This window comes from Conger conger, chromosome 9 (genome assembly GCF_963514075.1).
Source record: "Conger conger chromosome 9, fConCon1.1, whole genome shotgun sequence".
NCBI classification, from domain to species: Eukaryota; Metazoa; Chordata; class Actinopteri; order Anguilliformes; family Congridae; genus Conger; species Conger conger.
Window position 1 is genome coordinate 19,321,043 of NC_083768.1, and position 23,672 is coordinate 19,344,714.

General features: G+C 45.2%; 2 protein-coding genes across 3 annotated transcripts; both read left to right on the plus strand.

The window, feature by feature from the left end:
- The first annotated feature begins 705 nt into the window (after positions 1-705).
- LOC133137979 (KAT8 regulatory NSL complex subunit 1) lies at positions 706-13,225 on the plus strand. Of its 2 annotated transcripts, none has more exons than XM_061256409.1 (12): positions 706-2,644; positions 4,721-4,862; positions 5,151-5,248; positions 5,700-5,871; positions 6,339-6,492; positions 7,279-7,473; positions 9,033-9,154; positions 9,457-9,584; positions 9,794-9,914; positions 10,301-10,404; positions 10,963-11,143; positions 11,994-13,225. In XM_061256409.1, exons 1-12 carry the CDS (start codon positions 840-842, stop codon positions 12,390-12,392), a joined length of 3,621 nt encoding a protein of 1,206 aa, XP_061112393.1. In that variant the 5' UTR covers positions 706-839; the 3' UTR covers positions 12,393-13,225. The 2 variants fall into 2 exon arrangements, with proteins under 2 accessions (XP_061112393.1, XP_061112394.1); XM_061256410.1 differs by having other exon boundaries at positions 12,024-13,225.
- A 2,369-nt stretch (positions 13,226-15,594) lies between these two features.
- On the plus strand, positions 15,595-20,808 carry aste1b (asteroid homolog 1b). The gene is made up of 5 exons (XM_061254941.1): positions 15,595-16,151; positions 16,592-17,931; positions 18,363-18,576; positions 19,071-19,263; positions 19,643-20,808. The coding sequence occupies exons 2-5, from the start codon at positions 16,597-16,599 to the stop codon at positions 19,920-19,922; spliced, it is 2,022 nt and encodes a 673-aa protein (XP_061110925.1). The 5' UTR covers positions 15,595-16,151; positions 16,592-16,596; the 3' UTR covers positions 19,923-20,808.
- The last annotated feature ends 2,864 nt before the right edge of the window (positions 20,809-23,672 follow it).

Sequence of the window (23,672 nt, forward strand, 5' to 3'; positions counted from 1 at the left end):
AGATCTCGCGATAAAGTACAGCGCTTAATGGGAATAGTAGTTCGCTCAGAATTGGCACAAACAATTGAGTTTGACAAATAGCTACATTACTACATCTGTACAGGTCCAACATAAGATATGCAGGCCATATTGGAGTTAAGACCATATTAGAGGTCACAAGTAAATAATACATCTGATATCTGGAAAATGTCTAAAAACTTTTGTGTAAATATGAGAATTAATGTAGCCTTGAATCACTGTTCAGTAATTCGTGAAAAAGCAAGCACATCCAGCCTGTGGATGTATTGGTCTGATCAACAATCACTGTCAGGTCTCTGAAAATTAAATGTGAGATGGATGCGTTGCCAAATTAAGTAGTCATATAATAAGGCACGAAACAAACTAACGGCAAATGGGAAGGCATTGTGCTTGTCATGCTATATTTAGTGAATAAATCGGATAACACAAACATTTTATACTGCACATTACTACGACTACTAGCCTACTACTAAATACTACTAAGTTACTGTTATAAGTACTAACTACTAACATTGCCATGTGTACGACTAATTACTTTACGATTATTCCATAAACGTTGTTAATTATACGGTTATTCATTCATTTTATTTTTTTAATTAAGGAAACTTACTAAATTTCAAGTTTATTTCAAAATACAATATGAGCGTTGGCAATTGTCTGGCGCCTGCGCATTGCGTAAAACGAGAAAGCTGACTGCCACACGGAGGGGAGAGGCAGTGACGGGCTAGTCAGCAGCCTCTCTACCCGAGAACGCAAGGTCGCTGCGGCGAAAGTGTTTAAATTTTGCTGCTGCCTGGCCATGCCAACGGGCCGACAAGGGGATGTATTATTATTTCAATTGGCCTAAAATGAGCGGTAATGCAGCGGGTGTGGGAGGTGGGGCTGCTGGGATACTGCACAGAACACTGGGCAGCGGGGGAGGAGGCTGCGGCGAGCTGGTCAACGGTGACGGAACCTGCGCTGCGGCTGCTACCGCTACTACCACAACTCTAGCGCAGTGCTCTGAAAGAGAAACCAGCGTCGCCGAGGCCCAAGCGTATAACAATCGGAATAATACTTCCTACATCGATGCAGACGTAAAAGGGGAAAATAATGACGGGCATGATGTGAACAATATGGATAATGCAGATGAGAACAGGGGGTGTGCGGATTCGGGAGAATACGTGCTAGGTTGCCTCGGTGCAGTTAATGGACAAGACGTTCATCTGAAGGAAGCTGGTAGCATTAATATTGATCACAAACCCAGCGGCTCCCAGCACGGGGGCGGGCATAGCAGTTTTATGGCCGCTGCGTCGAGGAAGACTGTGAGCAGGCAACAGCGGGGTAATACTGGCACAAGTAAGAATACAAACGGAGAGTCCGTCTCAGCCGAGAACGAAGGAAGCTCGTTAACGGCAACCGCTGAGAATGGCTCTCGGAAGCCTGATCCGACTGTCACTAAGCGCCGGGGGTGCAGTATGAGCAGAGCGCCAAAGAGGGTGTGTTTTGCAGGAACAACGACAATAGCACACTGCGGCATCTCGGATTCTGGGGCTCGTGGTCCTAGGTTGGGTTACTCTCCGCTCAGGAGCACCGGGGGTAAGAGTGTTTTATTACTAAAAAACTATAACCACACAGATACTCCGCAACCCGGATACCGAACACCCACCACAGATGGACATCATCGGGGAAGCAGCCGTGAGTATGTACCCGGCTGTGACAGATCAGATAACTCGATCAGACAAGCCTCAGTGTGTCCACCAAGTGCGGTAACAAACAGCTGTGTGGATAATATTAATAGCACGGATGGACGGCCGCCCAGAACTGCAAAGGGCCGCGTAAGATTGTACAGGGTCCGCTCTTTCGTGGCTACAACACTGGGATACAATAACAGAGGAAACGGTGGTGTTGCTTTGAACGGCGTCACAGATGGCACGTCGGGCGGGAGTACTGTCAATCCAGTGCTTCCTCAGGCACGTCCTTTAGGTGGCCATAAGGGTCTCCCAGACGGCCAAGAAGGGCAGTCGGGGTCTGGTGCCCAAGTGTGCGGTCTCGCCAGCAGCCGTGCTATTGGCAGAAAAGGCCTAGAAAGACAGACCAATAGCATTGTTCAAAATAATAGCATTCAAACACCTAAGGAACAGACTGTGGAACAAAATGGTGTGGAATTAACCCAGAACAATGCCAGCAAGGGGGCCACCAGGGTCTGTGGGGTCCCGGCTGAGGGTACAGCCCTGGGTGCAGAGAGGGTCCCGGTGGAGACCCTCAGTGCCGAGGAGCTGGAAGCAGGTGCCAGCCAGGCCCAGCACAGGCAGGGACAGCTGGAGGAGCGTACTGAGAGGTTGTGGCGCCGCCTGCAGGTGGTTCAGGTAAAGCAGATGGAGAGGCACGTTGTACAGCAGTTGCAGGGGTTGGCGGGGGCCATGGACCAGAGGAGGGAGGGAGGACGGGCCCGCTTGCAGCAGGCCTCTAGGCCCCCGAACATGCCCAGCTCTGGGGAACTGAGCAGGCTGGCAAGGAGCTGCAGTGAAGCCCTCCGTACAGCAGAGGGAGCGCTAGACTCTGACCACACCGCCAGTAGCTCCGGAGGGGAGAGTGAGGGTGAGGAGAGAGATGGGGACTCCATCCCAGCTCGGAAGAACTCAATGTGAGTATTGCACACACATTAACAGTATATTTGTTGTTAACTGCATCTATCCTGCATGCTATGAAGCTATCAAACTCATCTTAGCCTGCAGGGTTAGGATTCAATCTTCCAGATATATCCTACTATATACATGTCTAGACTTGTCTACAGAGTGTATGTATGGCAACTAATTTCCTCTGCAATAGGTATCTTTCTGGGTTTGTGTATGTGCCCTGCCTGCACAATGCAGGTTAGTTGCAGAACAGTGGTTTTGTTATATTCAGCTATACCCTGAATACAGCTACACTGCAGTTGGGTATATACAATGAAGCACAGTGGTGTTTCATATATTTTTTAATAATCCCTGAACATACTCTCACTGCTACAGGAAGTCAGTTTTTTTTACATTCACTGGGCCCCTGGTCCTCGACAATTCCCCCTATACCTGCTAAAGGCTAACCATCAGTACTGGAGTTTTGCGGTTATAAACTGCCATATAAACTGCTTCAATTCCAAAGCCAGATCATTGTGCCCCCAGTACTTGTCAAAGTATCTAGTTCCATTTTCCGTTATGTAAATTCAGTGCAGCTTCACTGTTACATAAAATACTTTACAGAAGTACAAGAATTGAGAGAATTGCTTGGAACAGTTTTGAAAAATGGGTTGTCCCTTTATCCCTCTCTCCTTTGTGATGCTTAATAGCATTTTTTATATATTTTTGTGAAGGAAACCCTTTGCTGCATTTGTTGATTATTTTATTTACATTGCTTTTGAGTGCTTGCTTACTCTTGCTTTGATCACCACAAGGGTGTTTGCGATTACAAACTATTACAAACAGGTCACAAAATATTTCATGTATCATTCAAAAAAGGTAACATTTGCACCAATGTAATGGGGAAATTTAATGTTATCCAGACATTCCATTTTGTTTTAGCAAAACAAAATGGCCGTGCTAAAAGGAACCCATTTCCTTCACTTAGGATCTGAAACATCCAAATCAAGGTCCCAGTTCTGGCATTGATTTGGTATTTAGCGTCTTGAGGAACCCTCACCCTCTGTAGAGCATTTGATGCTTCTACCATAGACATTATGTAAAGTAATAGCCTAATAACAGCTCGTAAACACATTGAGCAAGACATAATGTCTAAGCAGATGGGCTTTTCAGGGCCACGCATGATGACTATCAATGGTTATTTTCATGATGATGATGATGGTCAGGGCCGAAGTCATATGATGATGAGCAAGAGGCTTACCAAGCAGGCCAAAAATAGCCTCTATTGAATTGCTAAGCTGAACACTTCACGACCAGCTGCATTGCACCTGATGAGAAAACACTGTTGGGAAAAGACCTCAACCTTAATACAGATACTGGGTCAGGCTTGGCACAGATGCTAGATTAGTTTCTTTAATATGGGTTCATCTTCCTGAGACTGCCACACGGTTAGTACTGCGCTTAGGGCTTTCTTTGTTGGGTTTTCTGGGGGAAAGCCACAGATATCCAGATGCTCCGATGTTTCACGTTTGCAGTACCGTTCTTCTGTATCAGCAGTGCTAATGTTGGATTAGTATGTGCTCACTTCACTCCTGCCTCCCAGGAGAACTCTGAGTAGCAGAGGAAGCAGACGGAGTTGTCTGAATGCTCTTTCCAATTGCTTCTTTTTCTCCTCACTTTTCTTTTACTTACTCCTGACCCGGAAATCGAAAGAGGTCCACCATCTTTAAGGACATTCCGACCTGATAGTTGTTCCTTGTAGGAGCTAGAAGTAGCTAGGAACTGCCCATCTTTCATTTCAGCAAGAAAACATCAGCACATGCTTTGCGGAAGTATTTGTTTGTGGACCTGTTTGCGGATCCACAAACAGGTCCGTAACCAACGTGGTTTCGAGCTGATGTTCAAAGGACATTCCATTTGCCTAAACCACGCTTTCTTAATTTCCCCATCTTCGTTTCGTTTTCCTGCTACTTTTCCTAGCCTCTTCCGATAGGTGCAGCCAGGAGCAAAATAGCCAAATAGAAAAAAAAATCAAAAAGATGAGAGAAATAAGCGATTTTTATGAGTCCACGGCGTGTTTAACTCCTGCTTTCTCCCTCGCCCAGCCAGAACAGCACTGAATGGCAGTGGGCGAAATGCAGGGCAGGGCTGGGCAGCAGGTGGGTCTGGCTGCAGGCTCAGGTGTCGGAGCTGGAGTACCGAATCCGCGCCCTGACGGAGCTGTATACCCACCTGAGACAGGGCAAGGTACCTCTCTACCTGACTGACGTACAGATAATGCCATTCACAGTCTGGCAGTCTTTGTCTTTATGTTCGTATGTATGTGTGTGTGAGGCATTGTGGTTGAAGGACTGGGAGAATGACCCTGCTTGTACACTACTGAACAGTGTATGTTGCTTGGTGTGAGTGCATCAGGCCCCTGGGGTTAAAAGAGCGGCACATTTTGCCTGTATTGTTTGCTGCAGCTGCTATTTCTGCGGTATATGTAGGGTTGCCCTGGTAACAGTGGCTGTAATTCTGATCTGTCTTCATCAGGGTAGGGGTGTGCTACAGCCCACCAGCAGCCTGCCCCTCCCAGTGACCCCCTTGCGTGCATCCCGGCCCCCTCGACCTGCCAACAGCTCCCTCTGCAGGTTAGTAAAATCAGAGCACTCTTGGACAAGTGCACACACACATATATATATACACACACACACACACACAGCTACCATTCTGGCCAGGTATGCTCTTCTCTAGCCCCTGCTGAGGAAATTGATACCTGGGTTGTTCACCGTCATTTGAATGTACTGCTGAATTTGACTGGGCTGAAACTAACCCTGCTGTGATCTGGCCTGTTTATCTTTCTTCACTGTGGAGATTCATCAGGCCTTAGTCATTTAGCATCAAGGACACCCTGTGCTTCATAGTTGTGTTCAGTACAGAGCAACCCAGGACAGGGAGTGAAATGTATTCTCTGTATTTTAGCAATGTTACGTACAGTCTCAAAGCCCTTATTCCTGCGGACGCCATAGCAAGTGCTGTAATGCTGTGACTGACCTAGTGCTCTGTGTGGTCACTGCACTGGTTCTCCCCTGGTCCTCCCAGCACCTCCGAGCTGTCCCAGAATGCCCTCAGGAAGAAGCCCGCGGAGGAGACCCCCCACCCGCCCCCCGAACCTCCTGGCTCCCCCTCTTCGGCCGCCAGGGTCCGCCCCCTGCTTCGACAGCGCCGTCGCAAGCTAATCCGCCTTGGGGCGTCCGCGCCACTCGCTGCAAAGGTGACCGAGCCAGAAGCATCCGGAAACATCTGCAGTTATAACAGCACCATGGCAGTTTGTTGCCTTAAGTCAGTGGTACTCCATCCTGGTGCTGGACAGCTGTCCTTTCGTTGACTCGGCACTTATCCCATCGATTAAAGCAGATCATCATGCAGCTATCTGACCTCACGTGGTCTCCTGAGTTCTAATCAGTTCATGATTTTATTTGGAAAACAAGTCTTCAGGACCGGGTCGGTCTCCCTTGCGTTACATAATGCAGTTGGACATGTACTGTACAATTTTGGTGAAGTTCCTTACCCTTTAAATTCTGTCAGCAGAGAGAATTTGTAGCCCAAGGATATTGTTATGAGTCCAGCTAAACCGTGTATCCATACTGCCCTCACCACTAGTGATGCTACATGCAGGGCTAGCTGCCTGTTCCACAGCAGTCAGGTTTTTTTTCCCCCCTTTCTCTTTCCCTCTCCCAGGCTGTCAGTGTGCAGTGCTGGTGTACACCCCCAGCAGTCTGCGTGCTGTGTGCAGATAGCCCTCCCCGCTGTCCTGCTCAGAAAGGGGCAGCGCCATGGGTACAGTGGGCCCAGCTGGACCTCTGTCTGCACCCTGTCCTGTCCTTTCCCCCCGGTGAGTGCTGTGTGGAGGAAGGGTGGATGCCTCTGTTAGCCTCAGGCTATCTGGGGCGGCCTGTAGCATAGTGGTTAAGGTAAATGACTGCGACACGCAGGGTTGGTGGTTCTAATCCCGGTGTAGCCACAATAAGATCCGCACAGCCGTTGGGCTCTTGAGCAAGGCCCTTATCCCTGCATTGCTCCAGGGGAGGATCGTCTCCTGCTTAGTCTAATCAACTGTACGTCTCTCTGGATAAGAGCATCTGCCAAATGCCATTATTGTGATGTAATGTAATCTATCTGACGAAGGTCCTCTGATCATGGTCAAGATAATGCCTTTTTCAAAATTAATCAATGTTTCTTAGTTTTTTTTTTTAAGTTCTTGAAGGGTGCGGGTTTCAGTCAGGTGAAAACCATGGTAAATGGACTGCATTTATTTTGCACTTTTATCCAAAGTGCTTTAAAATGGATGGCTCTCATTCGTCCATTTTCACACCCACACCAACGGCGACTGGCTGCCATGCAAGGCACCAACCAGCTCATCGGGAGCAATTGACATTTGTGGATATGTAATCTGAGACATGCTGATATGAGTCTTTGTGTTCAGTCCTTTGTCCTGAAGGTCTGGTTGTTTAACATAGTCAACAGCACTGAGCTGTTTACAGAGAGCGATGTTTGCGGACATGCGGACCAATATGCGGACATGTGTCTGAACATTGTGTTTTTGTGTGTGTGTGCGTGTGTGTGCGCGTGTGTGCGCGTGTGTGTGCGTGTGCGTGCGTGTGCGTGTGTGTGTGGACAGACGTGCCCCTGGCGCTGCGGTGTGGAGTACCACCACGGGCCGGCCCCCGCTGCCACAAACCCGCGCGGCCTGCTGGAATGCCTCCTCCACCCTCCTGGCTGGCCAGGCGGGGCCAGGGCTCCCAAAAGCCCGGCAGGCTGAAGAGAAGGCCAGCCTGCACCCCCCTGCCCCACGGCCACCTCGTCCCTACCCACGGTACTGCTGGGCCCCGGTCACTGACACCGAAGTGGCCAAAACCGGCCATAACTGGCCTTCTTTTCTGAAGCTCATTTCCTGGTCATGAGACGGTGCTCACTAGCGCCACTGCGGTTGGCTCCAGTGTAGGTCATTCAGGCCCGTTTTCAAAGTAAAGTCAATGATACAATTGCGGTGAAAATACAGTGGGCCAGATTTACGTACATAAAGCTCGCAGTGCCAAATGCGGCTTGATGAGCGTATGTCTACTTTACGAAGGTTACAGCTCATTACGCAATCAGCGAATGGGACTGCCTACCAACCGCATTTTGCAAGAGTGATCTTAAACAGAGCAGTTAAAACACGTGAATATCTTCATTGCGTGTGGTGATTTCCACGTAAAAGCGTATCCAGTGCAGGACAAGATGTGTACATATTCCAGCTGTGGTGGCTAGTGTAGTTTGAATTAATGCAAGATGTAACGTTGCAATGAGCTTGCTTTTTGCTAGGATAGAACGGGAACGTCATGTGGGTGGTACCCATACATCTTTTATATCTCACCCTACAAGAGTAATTATTTGTATGGCTGGGTGTTTGTCACAGAAGTCGCAGGTGATTTTCTCTTTTTTGGCAGTCCCTGTAATTCCCTGTTTCTTCTCCGTGATTGTTTTGGAGGATAACTAATAAAAACAAGCTCTTTCCACGATGGACAAAAGCAATTCAAATCAGCATATCATTGCATTTACTACTCGTATTATTTACTAGCAGCAACACTGATTTTTTTCAACTTACTGTCACTCCGGTTGAGCAAGTTATTTCACTCACTTCCCACTGCTTTGCATTTAAATCAATTATTTAGTAAATATTTTCGGTGACAAATACCCAGCCTTAATTGTTGCTTGGCTGTAATCATTCATTAATATTTATACATAATCACTTATATCTCCACCCTTTGTTTACACGATCCACCATTATATGCATATGCATATGCATTAAGGACATAAGCAGGTCTTGCAGTGACTCGAGTAGATCACACGCATACTGTGGTTCTAGTTTGATACATACAACGAATGTGTTATATGTGCACTTAAAAATTGTTGCAAAAGGCTTGCAGTACATGTGGCAAATGTAGTCGGAATCTGTGTTTTCTTTTTTTTTTCACCATGAGCAGACTTTCTTTAAGTTATTGTGTTATTAGGACAATGCAGCCATACTTTGTGGTAAGATTACATCACTCTCTGACACACTCAGTGGTGGCTTCCCTACTGCGCAGTCTCTGGCTCCAAATTTTACAACATGGCGGTGCTGGTAAACTTGACTTCCCAGGCTTTTCACAAGCCCATAGATAGTCTGCGGGTGACGTAAGAGGCACTGGGTCCGTAATTCTCGACAGTCTACGAGCAGAACCCTGTCCTGGCCTATCGCAGTGTGGTGTGGTGTGGAGCGGAGCTAGGGCTGTCGTTGTCGGACAAAGCTGTTCCGCCTTCTTCTTGTTTTTGGTGTTTTTGGCGGTTTGGTTAGAGTTTGTCTGCGGTGACGCCGAGCGATTCCCTCAGTCTGCGTCTCTCACACCTCTGCAGACAGATCAGCCGAGCGGTCCCAGAGAGGCCTGGTCAATCTGGCGTTCCTCTCCCACCGGACGTGTCCCTCAGACCTCCCCCTCCGACCTGCCACCCCACCTACGCCCGACACCCCCACACAGGTGAGCCTGCTTTCCGGGTGGAGGAGTAGACACAGCGGAGGTCTGGCGGGATCGTCCTCCCAGGGCTCTCCTCTCTTTGCACAGAGTGCTCTCAGGCCTGCAGGCTTTGGAGGTGTATGGAAATACAGCTACACACTTTAGAATAATGCAATGCTGCGTTAAGAGCCCTTCAATACACAGTTTACCTTTTATATATTAGCAGTGATTTTGTATGATTTTGCTGGTCACATTGTTCAAAACCATTTAATAGTCTCTCTCTCTCTCTCTCTCTCTCTCTCTCTCTCTCTCTCTCTCTCTCTCAGCCCACACGCCGGAGGCGAGGGGAGAGCTCTTTTGACATTGATAATCTGGTGATGCCTCTGGGCTTGGCTGGTCTAGGGGGTGGGGCCAGAGTACAGAAACTGCAGTACAAAGAGATCCTAACTCCCAGGTTAGCCAGACACACACACACACACACACACACACGTGTGTATATATAGACAGACCATACACACACACACACACACACACACACACACACACACACACTCACTGGTACGTAAGAGACACAGTCTCTGCAGACACGATGGCCGCACACTTAGTACATTATACAAATGTGTTATCTTGGCCATTTCGACAGTTGTACTCCCTCTCTCGTAGCTGGAGGCAGCTGGAGTCTCCGTCTGCGACCCCTGCTGGCCAGGAGGCCCCCAGCCCTGATCCCCCTGAGGAGGAGCAGAGGGCCACTGCAGTGCAGGAGAAAGAGCAGGAAGAAGAGGAGGTGGGACTGATGGGATTTTCATTGGCTGTCAAATCACCTTAGTTTTCTACATTGAATTCAATGGGCAGCAAGCCCTTCCCACTCAACGTGTGCAGTAGGCTTCCCCTCCCCTCTCCAGTTCCATGGTGCGCGTGTATTTCTGAATGCATTTTGGTGTTGGTTTGTGTGTACATGCCTGCGTGTGTGTGTGCGCATACTTGTGTGTGTTTTTGTGAATGCTTTTCTGTGTTGGTTTGTGTATATGTGCCCGCATGTGTACACAAACTTGTGCATGTTTTTTGTGAATGCTTTTCTATGTTGCTTTGTGTGTACGTGCCTGCGTGTGCGTACACGTACTTACGCGTTTGCGAATGCTTCTCTGTTCGGTTTGTATGTGTGTGTCCCAGGTGGAAGATCTTTCGGACGCTGCTTTCCTGTGCCGTCACACACAGTGTGAGCGGAGGGAGAGAAGTCGATGGGGAAGCTGGGCACAGCGTCGGCGTAGGGGCAGGTACACACACATACACATACACACACACACATACACACACACACACACACATGCACACACACACACACATACATGCACACACACATGCACACATACACACACACACGCACACACACGCACACACACGTACACACACACGTACACACACACACATACACATCCACACACACACACACACACACACACACACATATTCTGGGCGTGTACCGTTTCAGGCATACACAAACTACGATATCTATGCCCTGCTGTTCCACAAGCAAATATTATATTTACAGATATGTCTATACATTTTACAAGACAATGCAAACGTGCAAACCCATAAATACTGTAAACCCCTGATCGCCCCGGAATCACGGTCCAGGCCTTGAGACGACGCGGCGTGTCGTTCTCCTTCCAGCCCCTGGGGGGCAGGGTTGTAGCAGTGTTTCCTCAACAGTACATGGGGGATTGAAAATATGGGGGTACAATTAGCCAAATGGGGGGGAAATCAGAAAAAAAAAGCCCCATACATGCTTGCTTTCGGCCATGGTGGAATCGATGACATCCACTCTCTCCCAGGTCCTCCTATCGCGGTGACGGGAAGCTGGGTCCCCGGACCCCTGAGCAGCCGCCCTCCCCCGAGCCCAGGCCCTGTTTGCCTTCAGACTGCGGATCGTGGCCTCCCAGTCCGCAGGAGACCCCCGGCACCCCCGGGCCTGCGGAGGAGCCCTCCTCCTTCGCTCTGGAGGAAGAGCAGCTGGTGAGGAAGGGAGCTGCTTATAGCGCTGTGCTGGTGTAAGAGCCAAGCGTTCAGACCGCTTCTGCGTTTCTCTGTGCGCTCTCTGTAGGAGACCGCAGTGCTGTCTTTGCATTAGAGCTGCCCGGGTCCACTCGAGCGTCGGTCTGAGAAACGGTGCCAAAGGGTCCGTGGAAAAATTCATATTTAACTGTCCCGAATTCTGAATTCTGAATGACAAAATGGTAAATGGTTGGCATTTATATAGCGCCTTTATCCAAAGCGCTGTACAATTGATGCTTCTCCATTCACCCATTCATACACACACTCACACACCCACGGCGATTGGTTGCCATGCAAGGCGCCGACCAGCTCGTCAGGAGCATCTGGGGGTTAGGTGTCTTGCTCAGGGACACTTCGACACAGCCCGGGCGGGGGATCGAACCGGCAGCCCTCCAACTGCCAGACGACTGCTCTTACTGCCTGAGCCATGTCGCCCTCAAAATGAAATTAAATCGATTAAATAAAGCGCTGATAAGATAGTCATGACATCGCCTTACTGGTAGAAAACAAAGAGGAACTCAACTAATCAAAGAATGTTAATATCCAATAGACAAATTGTAATTTCTTAGGTCTACTTTCTGGCTCCCAATGGAGATCAACAGGATGCAATCCACAAATTATTATTAGCCTTATTCTATTGGATGTTACCAACATATTCCTTGATTGGTTGAGTTGCTCTTTCTTTTCTAGTAGTTAATAAGATGTCATGACTGTCTAATCTCTGTTTTATAATGCCTTTACTGTTCTGGCTGAGAGCTGAGGTCAACGTGCTCGGTACATGTTTTCATGTTTCGCACATCTTCATACGCAGGCAGTGCACAGAGCTGTGTTTCTGTGTCAGGCGGCGTTGCCATGGGAGCGCCGGTCGTTCCCACTGTCGGAGGCAGAGCTGCAGTGGCTGCAGGAGGAAGAGGAAGAAGAGCCCCCCGAGGACCCCAGCTCCACCAGTGCCCGCAGCCAGAGCACCGACTCAGGCATCTCCGTGGGCAGCCTGGAGCTCTCCCCCATTGGCCTACTGCCTCCACCACCAGTCCGCCAGGGTCAGGACCTGACCCCCAAGCCCCTGGGCACTCTGGCTGTTGCCTTCCGCCCCGAAACTCAGGACTCCCCCTCCCTCCAGTCCCCTGAGTCGCCCCTGCACCCCCTTCCCCTCTCCCTTTCCCCAAAGCCACCTGCTCCCCTGCTGCAGACACGCCCAGCCCCCAGCTGAAATACGGAAGGAGGGAGTACCTCGACACGCCCACTGCAGCCAGCTGGAGGAGGGCCCTCGCTGGGTCTGCCCCGCCCCCCGCTACACCCTGCCCTTTCTCTCTCCCCCCCCCCCCCCCCCCCGCAGTCCACTTCACCTGGAAGTCACGCATGATTGGACGACCCAGTCTGTGTAGCATATTCTGTTCGTTCGTTTGATATTTGGTTTGATATTTAATTTCGTGTAAGCTTTTGTTCGTCTGTTTTGCCACCTATCCCCAGAATTTTCTGTTTAATAACAAATTGCAGGCTGTTAGTCTGTCTCAGCTTGTTATTTAAGCAGACATGTTACCGCCGACATGAGCATTGTATTTACTCAACCACAAATAGCCACAGATTCAATCCTAACCTTGCAACATTTAACAAAATTAATTGGACCCTTAGATCAGAAAAGTAAACTGGACATCCACTGTAATAACAGCATAATCTCTACAAGTATTTTTTCAAACATTGGCTGTGTGTCATTTCATTGGTTTCTAATGCAGTACCTGATGGGAAAACTGCTCTCTCAGAATGAATATAAATGTGATTATGAAATGGGTTTTTTTTTGTTTTGTTTTTTTTAAGGGACAAAATGTCAATTTAAGTATCTGTCCCAAATATATGATATTTAATTTAAAAGAATGGAATATGGAATTGGATTTCTTGTTAGGTATGAGTAAATATGCTCTTTTGTTCTTTTCAGAAGCACATTGTGAGATGTGCCTTTGTCCTCCTGCTTGTTTGTTGGTTTTGTGGAGATACCCAGCACCCTGTGTGTCGGGGGACCCCCATCACACCCGCCCCCCCCCCACCACCGCCACCCCCCCTTCCCTAGCGGACTGGTCCTTTCCACTGACAAGAAAGGCCTTGTTGGAGGAAAGAAAAAAAAAATTGTATAAAAAAAAAAAAAAAAAGGAATCACTACGAGTAATAATGAAATACATTACCAGAAAACGCACAGTGCTCTAAATGCAAAGATAACAAAATAAAATGTCTCAAAAGAGAACTGGCCTTTGTTCGGTGTCTGTTATTCAGAACAAGCTAATTACATACAGTATAAGGAGAATATGTAAGGAGTTTTTGTAATTTTTCACCCCACTAAAAAGGCTATTGTGGTAACTTGCATGGCAGAGGGGTCATTGGAGGGCAACAGCTACAACAAGTGACAATAGAACATACTTTAAAATGACACTCAGATGGTACTAAAATATCAGCTTACTACAGTTGAATTTAGCGGAGACATCATTTCTAGCCATTATCCAGGCTTTAAAATAATCTACAAATGTTATTTTGTGAGTGGCTCAGCACCTTTGTGGGATTTATGAGATGTCGGTGTAAGCCAGACTGTGAAATAGAGCAGTGGGGACCATTGAGGAATATCTGTAAATTCTACAGAGCAATGCTGTTATCATCCTCTGCAGTAGGTGTGTCAAACTCCAGTCCTGTCGGGCTGGGGTGAATTAAGGCCTTGAGAACAAGGTGTGTGGACTGTAGCTAATTGATCACTTGTGCTGAAACACACCAAAAACCAGCAGACACTGCGGTCCTTCAAGACTGGCATTTGATACCCCCGCTCTACAGTCTAGACCTGTGCTATTCAACTCCACATCGGCATTTGCTTTAGCCATGTGCTACACCACCTGATTTCACTAATTAGCTTATTATCTGAACCAAGCTGGTAAAATAATTAGTGAAATTAGGTGATGTAGCGCACTTGTGTAATGCAATTGTGTCTAGAAAAGTATAGATGGGAAGATGGAAATTAGCGAAAAATATTCACACCAGGGGGCACTCTTGCCGAATTTATTAATCACATATGAAGCAGGGGAGAGTGTATGGCCAATGTGTATAGATGATTTAACAGTGCACACCACACACACCACACACCACATACAATTAGTTCACTCATAGATTAGGCCAAAGCAAGTTCCATAAAGGGACACGTCTTCAAACTGTCATTCACCGACATATTATGAAATTTATCAGATTGGGTTAATTAAATTAACAGCCAAAGTTGGCATAAGATACAGAAATGGATACTGCCTTCCTTTCCCTCTCCAAGCCTGAACCATATTTTTTCTCACTCTTTCAGTTTATTGCCTATTTGTCAATGTCGCCACTAGGAGGCCTCATAACTCTTAGACTGGTGTCTGCAGGAAGATTGCTGGCCAGGGTCACGTGGGATTATAAACTGGGGGTGGGGGTTATAAACAGTCCCTCCACACAAACTTCCTCTGCACCAGATTATTTCCGTTTAGTGCTCAGTATATTAGGAATAATTTTCACTTATCAGTGCTCAGTATATTAGGAATAATTTTCACTTATCAGTTACATTATCTGGAATGCAGTCTAGAGTCTGGGAACTCACTGAAATCTTGTCTGATGAGAATATTTACTCACTTTGCTTCAAATAAGAAAAAATGTACTAATTTTAAATCTCATAACGTATAAGGAAAAGCATTGTATGGATGAAGGGAGTTTGCAATTGTTACCATTCTATTACCTATTCAAGACCAACCATACATATGTATTTAATTTCCATTTTTAATTAAGTGTTCCCTCTTTCTAGCAGCTTGACATATTTTAAGGGAGACCAAGTGCTTCTCTAAACTTTCACAGATTCACAGAGAAGGCAGCAGAGATGAGTGTGAACACTAACTTCAGATTTATGAATGACCTATATTGCTCTCAAGAGTTCATATCTCTGAGGGTCTAATTAATGTCTTATTTTCTGTGCTGCAGTACAGCATGGTGTATAGATAATTGGTTTTGATGCTCAAAGTTCAAGGGTTCATTTTTCAGAGGAGGCACTGGATTTGAATGCAACTCAGAGCATTCAAGCTATAAATTGTTACAAAAACATAATGGCACCTGCATGCATTTTTAGCCAAAGCTGCCCATCATTTTAAGTCTTCTTGTTCCTGAGTAGTCACTTCCTTAGTATGTCTATCTATAAATAATGTTTCATCTGATTGTCTGACTTCCTGTTTATTCTCACTTGCAGTAGAGTTGTGCCTGTTTTGGATTGCAAAACAAAATGGTCGTTTTAAAAAATGGTTTTCACAACTTCCCAAGGAGAATGAAATGTGCTGAGGGCTTGTGAAATCCAGACAAACAAAGGATTGCCAAAGTGGTTTAATAGGTGTTTACAGCTAAGTCACTCCTGTCATAACTGTGACATGAAGGTTTCTTGTAAATCTCAGTTATCTTTGTCTAATGTCTTCCATAATGTCTACAGTGAATGATTTGGTTTCTTAGTACTTGTCAATCATTAAGATCCATTTACCTGCATGCAAGATATTGCAAGATGGGTTGAAAATGGGGTTGAGGTCTTTATTCTTGTTGACATTAGACATGTAATAGACCTGTTCTCTTTTTGGACTGAGATCTTATTGAAAGATTTTATTTCAAATTAAATGGGTGGATCACTAACGCCTCCGATTAAGTCTAACTGTGGCAACTGCAACATTTTCACAAAAGTGATCTGAGAAAAATTGAAACGACGACGCGCCTCCTTTCGATTCAGGACTACATTTCCCAGGTTTCAGTGCGCCCCGTCGGAAGCGAATGATCCAAAATCGGAGGGTGTGCTTTGGCAGTGCCATAAGGAAACTGCGGGCAAATAACAGGAGTAAATATGAACAGTTATGTTGTTAAAATACGGCGAAAACAGTAACTAATATGTTCTGAAGGCGTGTAACTTATTTAGATAGTAGCACCTCTGCGTTCTGAATACAGGGTAAGACCAGTTGTTTCCATTTCTTAATGTTGATAGCTAACGTTTTGCCTGTTACTATTCTTCGTCTTTTTAAGTTGGCTGCATTAGCTTTAGCGCTCACTTTGCTTTTATGTAAATGATGCCGTGGCTGTTCATTTATTTTAAATTCACATCGTTCAATTTGGTCAGTAAAAGGTATGCATATACCAATAGATCTTTCGGGACGTCATAACATTGCTATACTGTACTTTAAAAAGTCGCGCCTTAGCAGACTCCATAATATCTAGGTTAATATACAGTATCGTAGTAAAAAATATTTTATTATGAAAGCCTTAGTCTTATTTGCTTCCAATATTTTGTATTGTAGTCGATTTTATAGTGTCTGAAGCTATGAAGAAGAAATGTTAGTTGCTGGTGGAGACTAATTACCTTGCCAACTGTGATCATTTCTTGAATTTCAGAAACCATGGGTGTTCATGGACTCACGAGTTACATTGAAGAAAACGGCAAGCAGTTCTTTAAGGACCTGAAGTTAAGAAACACCACACTTGTAATTGATGGATGCAGCTTGTTCTTCAGATTGTACTTCACCTCAGGCTTGGACCAGCAGCACGGGGGAGACTATGAATCCTTCGCCAACCTCATCCAACAATTCTTTGAGGCCCTTTCCATGTGCAACATACGCCCCTTTGTCTTGCTGGATGGGGGGATTGATTACACAAACAAGAAATTTCCAACGCTAGTACAGCGAGCCCAGAAAAAGATCAAAGAAGCTGACGCTCTGTCAAGGGGGTCTCACGGTTCAATCTTACCGCTCCTCACCAGACAGGTGTTCAAACAGGTGCTGTACAGCCTTCATGTCCCCTTCATCCAGTGTGTAGCTGAGGCTGATTGGGAGATTGCCTGCTTGGCCAACCAGTGGAACTGTGCAGTGCTAACCATGGACAGCGACTTCTATATCTTCGATTTGAAGGGTGGCTACCTCCCCTTTGCATTCTTTCAGTGGCAAAACGTTGGTATGTGCCAGAAGACCTCGGAGAGGTACATTCCAGCCTCACATTTCTCCATCAACAAGTTTTGCTCCCGCTTCCATCACATGAACAAAGAGCTGCTCCCTCTCTTTGCGGTGATGGCTGGCAATGACTACACCAGCCCAGGGTCCATGGATAAGTTTTTCAGCCGGGTTGTCTTCTCCCAAGTGGCCCAGCCTGCACACAGCAGGACACACGCCCGCATCGATGGCCTGCTCCATTGGCTGTCCCAGTTCTCTGGGCCGCAGAAAGCGATGGACGCAGTTCTTCAGATTCTCGGGAATAGTGATCCCAGTATCAACCGGGACCTGCTGTCCTCCGGGGTGCAGGAGTACAAACTGTCCCACAGTAACCTGGCGCGGTACTTCACACACGGAGCTGCGGTGACCAACCTCCCAGAGCCTGTGAGACACTTGCCGGAATGGCTCCTGGCTGGACTGACCAGCGGCCGCTTGCCCTCCTTCATCCTCAACGTCCTGGTGCTGCAGAGGAGCTTGCTGATAGTGCAGGTGGAGAACTGCCGGCTTCCCAGCAGCCACACAACCTCCCTGCCAATCCGCCAGGTCCTCTACGGGCTGCTTCTGGATGGGAATAGGAAGCTTCTCCAAGGGCACGGCAGCAAGCAGAGAAAGTCCACTAACCCAACTGAGGGCAGCCCGCTCTACCGCGTGCAGGAGTTTGACAGGCACGGTCTCAACTTGAGGGGATCCCCTGTACAGGCTGTTCTCCCAAGAGGCATCCAACAGCTGTCTCTGGACAAACTGAATGAGGTAGCTAAGCTAAGTCATGGTGTCAGTGAAGCTTTTTCTTCATAAAGTACTCAGTGGGGCCTTTAGGGAGCATTTGGTTCAGATTAAGCTTGACTGCACATCTTTGCCAATTACAAAGGAACATTCATACAGTTGCAATGTGAGAATTAGACTAGAGACAAATGAAAATATTATTTGTGTTTATCTCATTTACCTCTGAACCTCTCAAGGTCTTTTTTCCCATGCAGTGCTCAGTAACGGGGCATTGACTCACTTAATCTAAATATGATGCCAAAGGTGTTTTAACTGTATTAATTTACACCAAACATCTCAGATTAGGTCATTGATGAATGGTGGAGAAATTTCATGAGCTTCCATTACAGCCAAACTCCCAGTCCATGTGTTCACCACTGTTTCCTTGACTATGTTTCATGTACTCACTTGTTTTGTAGGTGCCTTTACCTGTCCGACTCCAGGTTCTCCTGGAGACTCTGGGAGTAGACGAGTTCATTGCCACAGCTCTCCCTCCTCACCTCAGCTTACCTGTGTGTGTTACCTGCTACTGGATAACCAGCTCTGAGCCTAAACCTAACCTGCAGATGGTCCAGGCTCTGCTGCTGGGCATTGTGTATGGAGAACTCTGCAGACTTGGAGGCAGCCAGAGAGGTACAGCATGCACATTCTTTGGCATACTGTCTGTGTGCTATGCTAGCACTTACTATCTGCCTTATGCATGGGATATCTGGTGAAACTGCTAAGATCTACATGTTATTGGTGGCAACTAGTAAACACTTTCAGTCATCTGTAGTTGGGAACACATTGTAGTCCCATCTACACTGAGATGTGCAGCACATGATCTATAGGTGGGTACCTACTCTGCTCTATGTACGAGGATGTACATTGAACTATCCATACTGGAGCACACATTCCTCAGGGTTGTGTGGAAATAATGTACCCAGTGGAATACCATGACTCCCAAGCGGTTCATTCTTTGCCTTTTTCCTGGTCTCTCTCAGTGTAGCATCGGAAGAGTTATGTCTGTAGGAAGCTCAGCGGCTCATCTGAACTGATGTCAGTCACTGATACTAATGACAGTCACTGATGCCCAGACGGGTGGTGTTACATCATCGGTAACAGTCGACACAACTCTCTCCCTCTAGGGCCAGCGGCTGGGTATCCAGGAGTGAGGGCAGTCTGTGATAGGCTGGGCAGGCTACGGGTCAGAGCGAATGAGAGGAGAGGGCCTGATTTGGACGTGGCTCATGCTTACAGCCAGTGGCAGTCCTGCCTGTGGATGAGCATCTACCTGAACCAGCTGCTCTGCTGTCCACTTCCAGAGCCAGAGTGTGCCTGGTACAGTATGCCTGACTGTGCCCTTTCTCACAAAGGGCTGTTTACCCTTTCAGATAAAACAATATTCCAGGAGAAGTAGTCAGGATAAACATGAATGCTCAAATTGTCAAAAACAAGTATGGCTTGTTTTTTATTTTCTTACCAGATACTTTCACGAATAATGTCAGTGAATCATTAATTACACAAATCCTAGAATTCCAGGAGTGTTGTCCCATGAAGTTGTATTAGCTATTCACATGATCACTGCAATGATCTAACCCCCTATTGTTGACACTCCCAATCATGAGCAGTTCAGGTCTTCTGAGTGAAAGGCTCTTAGTTAAGTGGTGAATTAGCTTGTGCCTGGGTCATGCAGACTTTCGTGTCTCTCTTGGGACAGGCTGTACGGTGGGACATTTGTGCACGGTGCCGTGAAGGAGATGAAGGGGGGCAGTACCCCAGAGGTTCTGCTGACGGGAGCCCCCTTTCCTGCACAGCTCTACAGCGCCATCCAAGGGGCAATGTGGCACTCTGTGGGTGCTGACTTCTTTGCCCCCTCCTCCACAAAGAAGAGAAGAGGACGGAGGCCAAATAAGCGGGGCAGAGCCCCACGTGCCCAAGGTGTGGTCAACAGGTTCGCTCTGTTAACATGCGAGGATGACGATGCTGATGAAGAGTAGGCAGCACTCAGTGCCCATTTTTAAAGTTGCAGGCTTAGGCGAAGACATTGTGGCATTCCATGTGTAATTACAGCTCAGGAATTGCTTGCCCATTTGAATTGCTTGCCCATTTGCACTGTGTCTAAAAATATATTTTAATAGCACAGCTGGATTTTTTAAACTTTTGCAATGTATTCAAATCATCAAATTCTTTTTAATGCACATACATTTCCTTATGTGTATATTTCTATTTATAGAGGTCGTATTTTAAAGCCTTAATTATTGTAAACACAATATGCGGCAGCTAAGTGCATAGAGAGGAGATCCCTTGAAATACACTTGTTTAAAAAAGGATATTGTAAAAGTGAATGAATGACCAAATATCTTTTTGATAATGTACAGCTGACAAAAGGTAAAATAGGCTCAAATAGGTGTGGAGGATATGAACAGCTTGTTTTTATCACTTGTATTTTTAGACTGTATTTGTGCTTTGCAGTTGGAGACTGAAGTATCTTTCATTTTTGAAAGTTCCAGCTTAGCTTTGTATTTGAATGCATTATGTACTGGCAGCACAAATAAAATTGAGCATAGCAATGCAAACAATATGAGTCAATTTATATGGTGATACTACATGCTGCCAGTCTTCACTGCCATTTGTACCACTGCAGTGGTGCAACGAGCACCATCTAATTTCTAGAAAAAAACAATATAGCTTTATGTTCTAGCCAATAAATATTTGTTGATGCTGCATTTGGGTAAGTTAAAAACTGTCCCTCATGACAAAGAGGTTTTCACTCAAACGTTTGCATGAAATGCACTGTGATACATCTCACCACAAATATATTTCCCCTGCATACTGTATTGATGCGAATTAACTGTAAATAAAAGCTTGATTTATATTGCTTTAGATTATGCTGCTGTGAATTCTTTCTGCTGGATTTAAGTTAAACATAGTAACAGGTGGCACCCAATGAATAACTGTTCATGGAAGTTGTAGTGCTTCGCACATCTGGTGGAGAACCTGATAATTACAGCCACAATAATTGTTAGTCACACCCATGTCCCATGCCTGGACAATGGCACTGTGTGATGAGCTTACGATTGTTAGTGTAGTTCATATGCATGATACAGTGCTTAGAGAATGGGATTTACCCAACAGGGACTGCCTCTGTACTGTTCCACTGTGAGTCCCAGGTGGATAGGCACTGTGTCTGTTAATAGCACAAAAGCACTCTCACCTGCAAACCTCAGGTCAATCTGTACAGCTGTCAGTCAGTCCAGACACAATGTGAGCTGCTGTGGCATTTGGAGCTGAAGCGCTTTGCAGCTTGAAATGATGAAAAGAATTTCACATGGAAATGATGTGAAAATATATAACTTGGGGTCAATACAATCTAATACCCTTTGGAAGTACTTTGGTATAAGCAAAATATAAGCATTTGATCATAAAATATTGGAAGGGTTATAGATTGGCTGTCCATCTGATATGTAAATTAGAAGCAGAATAAATGTATGTTTACAATAAATGCATGGTCATATTCCGCTTCATTTCTGCATAGATTCATTGATCTGCGTCAATCTTTGTACCAACCATAAGCCTAAATCTCAAATAATGTATAGGTCATTGAATGGATACATTTTAAAAAAATACAACAAATGGGCTTCATTCCTTCCCCGATCGTAATCTGCCATACCATTTTTAAGCACAACAGTGCCCTCTACAGAACTTTGTTTTACATAGGATCTAGCACACATGGAATGGTATCTTTATATTATGATCCTATCTTGAGCTTGTAATTATTCTATTCCATAGACTAAAAAATATATGTGAACTTGATTAATATAGATTGACCATTTGTGGCTGACTTAATTCTTGTTTTTATTTGTACAAAAATATTTGCCATGAGATTATAGTACATTGATGATAACAAGGAGATATAAGCTTTCAATCACAGCTAATCAAACAAGGTATTTTATAACGAATGTCTCTACTCAAGCTCCTCCAACTTCCCTAAATACATTATTCCAAAGGTATTTTTCTATGAAAGACATACAATTTAGTATTTCCAGGCAGGACACCATGGATCTTCATCCAAATTGAGCCACGTAGGGGCAACTGCAAAATACAAGACTGATTAGCTTTTTTTTCTCTCACATAAGTCTCCAGCAATCATGTTTATTTGTGAAAAAAATATTCTGTGCGGGGGTAAAGAAAAAGTGAACAACATTCTTCCAGCAAATTCTCTCCAAGTAGGAGAGGTTGTTGTTTACATAAACCCCTCTGTTGACATTGCTTCAATTATCCACCACTTCCAATTGTTCTTTTATATTGAGGGTGTTTTCTGATTTCAACTGCAACTGCCTAAATATTTTTATTTTTTGGCGTGATCCATCTCTACCGTGAGATATGCAATTTTCAATATTTTATTTTCTGTTACTATTTTATACTATAATTGTCTTGTTAATGTATTCTTTTATTTGTAGGTACCTAAGGTACTGGTATTGGTTCTGTAAATTGAATTTGTCTTTTAATTCCTTTTTTTAACACAGTTTTACCTTGATTATCTCTATCTGATAGCTGGTTCAATAATGTGGTATCTCCCAATTATTGCATTAACTTACACCTCCTCTCTTACTGTCCACTCAATTTCTTTCCATCTGGCCTTGTAGTTGCATTTTATTCTGGGTTTATTTCCAATCCATCTACACTCACCAAGCAGTTAATTAGGAAGTACTGGGGGAACAGACGTTATTTTCAGGCTATTCACGTGTTGCTATTTATTTGTTTATATATATTTTTTATACCCAAAGCGAGTTTCACCTCCGGATTTTCAGTTTGCTAGCATATGTATTCCACGTCTGGACAATAAATGAAATGAAATCAAATAAATGAATGTAAAGTACTAGCTAGCCTATGTTGTATATTCAGCAGAAGGCCGAATGATTGCAGTAACCAACATTGCTATTCAGCTTTCGCTTTTACCTACTGTGGCTTTTCATCAGACTAGGCTGCTGAATGGAAGGCCTCGGCTATTATCTGGTTGGTATTTGTAACTATAAATAATAAGTAGTTATTTATCCATCATTGCTCTTTATGAGTGCACAACCAAATGATAATACCAGTTTAATAAATAGGTTAGGCCTACCGGTTGTCGCAGGGTGTTCAATATTTATTGTCGTTGGAAAATAAAATGTATACAATCTGGTGGTATTCATATTAACGCTATGCATAGCCTAATTTAATATGAAATAGTTTATTTTATTGGTCTCTTTACATGAAAAGCACATAATTTATAAAATCTTCCAATCAGAGTCAAATTTCTTGGTACACAGATAAACACACTAAACAAGTAAGTATCTAAACAAATCATACAGATTATATCATCGAGCAGTTAAAAACGATGGAGCACTGGTGAAATTAAAACAACAAACAAATTAATTGGATATGAAATAGGCTAAAACAATGAAAACCCCAAGATATTTACATCCTGATTATGCACGATTATATTAATCTTCGCGTCGCCATGTCCCTATCTATGGACATAGCCACCGGTAACGGTAACTTCTGATTGGTTGTGGGGCCACATAATTCAACAAATAAAAATGTAGTGCATTTCAGAGTTCAAGAAATAAAACGAAATTTGGAAGGAACTATCCTCATTAAAAAGTTCTGGTCAGTTTAAACACGTTTTAATACGCATAGCTACGCATCAAGGCAATATGGATATGAAACCAAATTCGATTGAATTCATGCCAGAATCCGAGAGGTAA

Bases quoted from the DNA above. Each gene is read 5' to 3' on its own strand.
- LOC133137979 (XM_061256409.1), top strand. From the start codon at position 840: ATGTATTATTATTTCAATTGGCCTAAAATGAGCGGTAATGCAGCGGGT. The intron at 5,249-5,699 runs GTTAGTAAAATC...TGGTCCTCCCAG, and splicing joins GCCAACAGCTCCCTCTGCAG to CACCTCCGAGCTGTCCCAGA. The intron at 10,405-10,962 runs GTACACACACAT...ACTCTCTCCCAG, and splicing joins CAGCGTCGGCGTAGGGGCAG to GTCCTCCTATCGCGGTGACG.
- aste1b (XM_061254941.1), top strand. From the start codon at position 16,597: ATGGGTGTTCATGGACTCACGAGTTACATTGAAGAAAACGGCAAGCAG. The intron at 18,577-19,070 runs GTACAGCATGCA...CTCTCCCTCTAG, and splicing joins ACTTGGAGGCAGCCAGAGAG to GGCCAGCGGCTGGGTATCCA. The intron at 19,264-19,642 runs GTACAGTATGCC...CTCTTGGGACAG, and splicing joins CCAGAGCCAGAGTGTGCCTG to GCTGTACGGTGGGACATTTG.